This window comes from Dendrobium catenatum, unplaced genomic scaffold (genome assembly GCF_001605985.2).
Source record: "Dendrobium catenatum unplaced genomic scaffold, ASM160598v2 fragScaff_scaffold_257, whole genome shotgun sequence".
NCBI classification, from domain to species: domain Eukaryota; kingdom Viridiplantae; phylum Streptophyta; class Magnoliopsida; order Asparagales; family Orchidaceae; genus Dendrobium; species Dendrobium catenatum.
The window spans coordinates 426,003-432,281 of record NW_021318719.1 but is presented as its reverse complement, the minus strand read 5'-3'; the positions used below and the strand labels follow the sequence as shown (position 1 = coordinate 432,281).

At 30.8% G+C, this 6,279-nt stretch overlaps 1 protein-coding gene across 1 annotated transcript; it reads left to right on the top strand.

Moving 5' to 3' along the window:
• Positions 1–1,237: 1,237 nt before the first annotated feature.
• On the top strand, positions 1,238–2,680 carry LOC110101824 (GABA transporter 1). Its single transcript, XM_028693315.1, has 4 exons — positions 1,238–1,259; positions 1,737–1,867; positions 1,972–2,208; positions 2,300–2,680. The coding sequence occupies exons 1-4, from the start codon at positions 1,238–1,240 to the stop codon at positions 2,678–2,680; spliced, it is 771 nt and encodes a 256-aa protein (XP_028549148.1).
• Positions 2,681–6,279: the final 3,599 nt, after the last annotated feature.

Genomic DNA, 6,279 nt, shown 5'->3' with positions numbered 1-6,279 from the left:
GTTAAATGATGATTTTATCATAGATTAAAGAAGTGCCTATTACCATAAACTTGATTATAATAGTTGATTATATAGGTGGTTCAATTTAAGGATATTGGAAGAGATATTGTGCTAAAAACCTTTTGAAGTGCATCTTCTAAAATCACATATCATGTTGATAAAGTTGCAACTCAGTGTGAGTTAATTCAAGGTTAATTCAAGATTAATGAAGATCATGATGATAAAGTTGTAAATAAAAAATTACCTTTGGTTTGGTATTGTCCATCTCATTGAAATGTTCATTCATTTTGATTATAAATTTTCTCGAATCAAAATTCAGATGATTTTGAGTTTAATTTTGAAAGTTTTCAATTTAAGTATTGCAACAAAATTTGTGTTTAATTGGATGAATTTTCTAAAGATGTGACAATATTATTATTATTATTTAATAATTACTTGAAGTTCTATCTATAGTTGATCATAGTGCCTTAATATAAATCAGAATATGTCATCTATAGATTTTAAAAATCTCACAACAACCCAAAATTTAGATCATCTAACTTAAATCCAAGTTGCTAAAGCAAGAAATTACGATATAGATATAGCTAATAAAAAGTAAATATTTTACCCATCCAACTAAACTCAAGTTTAGGGTTTTTAATTTTGTTGCGCATTCGAACTGAAGATTTGTTAACTAAATTATAATTTTATATAATACCAGCTGCATTGTAGATATTTATTCAAACTTTAATTTTATATGTCCATGTCTTTGATCTTGTAGGCTATGTACTTATTAGAGAAGCCAGATGGAACGATGAAGCTCTATGAATTTATAGTGTTCGGAGGATTATTCATGTTGCTTCTTGCACAAATCCCATCCTTCCATTCCCTGAGGCATCTCAACCTCATCTCCCTCATTCTCTGCCTTGTTTACAGTGCTTGCGCTACAGCAAGCTCTATCTATATTGGTAAGTCATTTCATTCATATTTCAAATAAGTTCATGACACTTGCATTGTTTGTGTATATTTCAATTTAATTAGTTTTTTTTACTTGTATTTTTGATTAATTATATAATATATATAGGAGTTAGAGGATTTTAGCCAATGGATCAATCAAATTTGTGGTCTATTATGTTCATAATTAAGATAGTTTTAATTGTTAATTCTTCAAAAATATGTGAAGATAATTTGAAGAGTTAACAAAAATTAGTTGAAGTGATATATTTATAAACAGTGATAAATTAAGGATATGTTTGGAATGACTGTATCATTTTATAAAGGTGATTGTAAAGTTATTGTGGAGAAAATGATTTTTTTGGAAACTGGGTCCTAGCACAAATTTATTAAAAGCATTGGTCAAATAAAAACTGTGGTTGCAATCTTAAAAGCAGAATAATAAGGAAACCATCCCAAACAAAGCATAAGTTGGTATTTTTATAATATTGATTTTTCATTTTGGACAACTTTCTTATTGTCTTTCTTTTCAGTCCGTAATTACAATTTTTATTTGGTTCATACATTTTTACTGTTTTAAAAAATTTTAATTAGAATAACATACACTGCATAAATATATTTTGAGGCTAATTACATTTAGTGTTGCAAGAAAATATTGCATAAAATCATTATTCATTGAATAATTATGTTTTTTTTTAATTAATGAGAAAGGATGAGAAAGTTGAATGGCTTGAGAGTTTAGCTAAATATTTTTTTTTAGTATTTCTTAATTATTTCAATAAACATGAGTTTATGACTTACAGGGCACTCCTCACGTGCTCCAGAAAGAGACTACTCGATACCAGTCTCGGGTAATAACAAGCTTTTTGGTGTATTTAATGCAATATCTATAATTGCTACAACTTATGGGAGTGGGATTATACCAGAAATTCAGGTAAACACAAAATCTATTATTTAAAACGTATCTTAGACAAAAAAAAAATAACTTCGATTTTTTCAAAAATTTTGATTTTTCATATTAAAAAATATATATTGCAGGCAACTGTTGCTCCACCAGTAAAAGGCAAAATGTTTAAAGGTCTCTGTCTCTGCTATGCGGTGGTGATTAGCACCTTTTTCAGTGTTGCAATCTCAGGCTATTGGGCATTCGGAAACCAAGCACAAAGCAACATCCTTACCAACTTCTTCGCTTCAGATGGCAGTGTTCTTATTCCCAAGTGGTTCTACATGATGATCAATTTCTTCTCCATCGTCCAAATTTTTGCCGTCTCTGTGGTAAAAATTACTAACTTCGATTAAAGTTAGAGAAATATATTTAATTTAGGCTTTTCACATAGAAAATTTAAGTAAAATTGTGTTTATGTAGGTTTACCTACAACCAACAAATGAAGTGCTTGAGAAGCTCCTGGCCGACCCAAAAAAACATCAGTACTCCCCCCGCAATATTATTCCAAGGATCATTTCTCGATCATTAGTTGTTGCCTTAGGCACCCTCATCGCTTCAATGATTCCTTTCTTTGGGGACCTCATTGCAGTCATAGGAGCATTTGCAATCTTGCCACTGGACTTTGTAATACCGGCTGTGATGTATAACATAACGTTCCGAGCATCAACGAGGCAAATAGTTTTTTGGGTCAACACAGTAATCGCCATTGTCTTTTCTGGGTTGACTGTGCTTGGTTGCATTGCCTCCGTGAGGCAAATCGCACTGGATGCTAACAGTTACAAGTTATTTGCCAATGTGTGAGTGAGCATGTAATTTATATACCTTATTGAGAACTTGGTCTCTCATGTTGAATGCAAAAGAACAAACTTTCAACAAATTGTCATTGTATTTTGATATTTTCTTTTGCTTTTTATGCTTTGCTTTTTATGCTTTGCTTGAATGTAAAATTAAAACAAACAAAAAATTGATAGAGACGATCCTCAAATTTATAGTTAAAAAACTTTAATGTCATCTTTAGCTAGCCTTATAAATAGACAGAATGAAGTTCCTACAAATATCTTGTGAATGCATTAGTATGGGCATGAACAAGTTAGGCTATGATTTCTGTTAAAAAGTACATATCAATGCTCCATTTTGAGTATATTATGAAATGCATTGGAAGAATAATATAAATTTTGTAATTAAATAACTGAAATAAAAATTATTAATAATTAATAGATCATAATTTTTGTAATATTCATTGATGTATTTATGATTTCTCGAGTCAAGTCCTGTAAGGTATATACTTACTTGGCAACTATGCACACACACACATAGGAGTGAGATTGAGTCAAAATTAGAAGTTTAATTTTAGAACTAATCATACTGTATAAGTTATATTGTACTATATGATTAGCTTTTCTAACTATCGTACTGGACAATTTAGATCATCCAGGATAATCCGTTATGATCATGAAAAATAGTCGTCAATCATAATTTAGGCAAGCTTTTTAATTTCATTTTTTGTTCTAATCATCCAATACAATGTACATCATACTAGACAATCTCTAAAAAACATGCCTAAAATAATCTTATGATTAGTCAATCAAATCTGCTTAATTTTGATATTCTGATCGTATTGTACAAACTAGATTATATTGGATGATCAATAGAGATGATTTTAGTTGTCCCAGATTTTAGCTTGGATGAATTGCATTTTGGTTGAACTAATCATCCCAGACGATCTCAATATCATACTAAACAATCTGCTGAAATACTTGAATTAATCGTAGAGGGCAATACTCATCGTACTGGTTGAAAGGTTGCATCAAATGATTTATCGATCATACTGTATGATCTTTAATGATATAATTGATTTTAGGGTTTTTCAAAGCCGTCTTTTTAAGCTTTCTCATGCCCCTTGATAAGTGTCTTCAGTGGCCATTATATCTTCGTTCTTGTGGAGAAAACTTGAAGAGATAACTTGAAAGTGGGAGAGGAAAGGGTGAATTTTCTGGGGGAGAAGATCCTTGGAGGGGGTATCAAATGAGTGTGAGGGGATTTCACATGGTTGCTCTAGCAAGCTTGCGCCTTAGTACTAATAGATTCAAGGTTCGTCTTGAGGGAAGTTTTGAGAGAAGAAGATCTCTTTGGTGTCAAAGGACCTGTCTACTTTGCGCATCGGGGAAGGTAAAAGGGATTCGTGGTGCTCTACCATCTCCGAGAAAGAGAAAAATGAGTCAATGTTCTCTTCCTGTGAAAGGAGTTTTGGTCTTCTATTGTATTGGGTTGGTAGAAAGATTTTGTAAGGACTTCTCCGCTTTACTGTGGGGAAAAAATGAGAGAGACTAAAAGGTTTTAGTGCAATACCTGAAGGGTGCCTCCAGGGAATGGAAGTAGGTCAGGTGATTTCTTTATTTTTTTTTTTTGAACTTTATTTTCTATATTTATTTTGGATATGACTGCTTGTTTAGCAATATGTGATTGATATTATGTTGTTTTTATTAATTATTTTCAGATGTTGAAAAAGATTTAAGAAGAGAATTTTTATTTTTGTTGAAAGAAGGTTTTTAAAATATCCAATTTCTCCCCACCCCCCGCCCATCTTAGTTAGCCTTGTGACTAGTTTTTTAGGGTTTCATAACCGTCATGAACTTTCATAACTAGCCTTTGTCTGCTTTAAGAGATTCAAATTATACTAAATGGATGTCAAAAGTGCCTTTCTGAATGAACTAATAAAAGAAGATGTGCATATTAAAAATTCCCCAGGTTTTAAAAATTCATAATTTCCTAATCATGTGCTCAAATTAAAAAAGGCATTATATGGACTAAAACAAGCACCTAGAGCATGGTATGAAAGGCTAAGCATATTCCTACTAGAGAGAACTTTTGTTAAGATGAGCGTAGACACCACCCTATTTCATAAAAAAAGTAGGAGATGAACTACTCATTGTCCAAATTTATATTGATGATATTCTATTTGGATCTTCTGATAAAAATTTATGTTATGAATTTTAAAAAATAATGAGTAACGAGTTTGGGATGAGTATGATGGGAGAACTGACTTACTTTCTTGGATGTAGTATAAGAAAAAATGATGATGGAATTTTCTTTTGTCAATCAAAATACATTAAGGACATCCTTAAGAAATATGAAATGGATAAAGCCAAGCTAATAAACACTCCCATGAGTTCTACTTTTTAGTTAGATAAGGATTCAAACGAAAAATCAGTTGATCAAAAGAAATACATAGGAATAATTGGATCACTTCTGTACATGACTGCTAGTAGACCTAATATTATGTTTATTGTGTATCTATGTGATAAATTTTATGTTGATCCAAAAGAGTCCCACTTTATTACTGTTAAGAAAATCCATAGATATCTCTTTGGAACCCAAGATTTAAGAATATGGTATCATAGGCATATCACCTCCTTTGAATTCATAGGATATTCTAATTCAAATTTTATAGGATTTAGAGTTGATAGGAAAATCACTTTTGGAGTATGTCAATTCATAGGACAATTCTTAGTCTCCTAGTTCAGTAGAAAAAAGAACTCAGTTGCCCTGTCCATTACTGAATCTGAATACCTAGCCTTAGGAAGTTGTGTGTCACATATCCTCTGGTTAAAACAATAAATACAAGATTTAGGATTACTTGTAGGCACCATTTCAATCTTATGTGATAAAACTAGTGACATCTGCATTTCAAAGAATCTAATCCAGCACTCCAAGACTAAACACACAGAAATATGGCACCATTTCATTAGGGACCAGGTTATTAAAGGAGATATTGAGCAACATCATGTAGCTACTAAAAATTAACTTGTTGATATCTCAACAAAACGAATGGCTTTTGAAACCTTTAGCACCTTAAGAACTATATTAGGTGTAATTAATATTCATGATTGAAATTGATGTTTTTTGTTTCTATTTTTATTTTTATTTTATTTATATGTTTATTTTTGTTTATGAGTTCTTATTTTATGCTTTTGACTTTCTATTATGTTCCTTCAGTATTTTAAGGATCAGATCACTACTCACTTATGCTATTGATTTTGTTTTAAATGATATTTTTGCCTCATTTTTAGTTAGAAGCATGTAAGTAGTGATTGACTCCTATAAAATAGTTAAAGGAAGAAACATTGATGATTCCTTTTCTTCCTCTAACTCTTTTAGTGATGTATTTTTTTTTAATAAAAGTCTATTTTAAATTATAAATTAGGATTTGAAATAGAGGTCTATTTTACCCTCCTACAGTAAATCTATCTCATATGAATAATGTTTCAAGTCATTCAATCTCTTTCAAGTTTTCTTAATCAAGTTGTTTGCATTTATCATATGGATATGAATCTATTTTATAGTTTTTTCTTCTTTATATAAGAGAGTGAGTTTATCCTCTCTCATATTTGGAAGAAAAT

Bases quoted from the DNA above. Each gene is read 5' to 3' on its own strand.
- LOC110101824 (XM_028693315.1), top strand. From the start codon at position 1,238: ATGACTGTATCATTTTATAAAG. The intron at 1,260-1,736 runs GTGATTGTAAAG...TATGACTTACAG, and splicing joins GACTGTATCATTTTATAAAG to GGCACTCCTCACGTGCTCCA. The intron at 1,868-1,971 runs GTAAACACAAAA...TATATATTGCAG, and splicing joins GGATTATACCAGAAATTCAG to GCAACTGTTGCTCCACCAGT.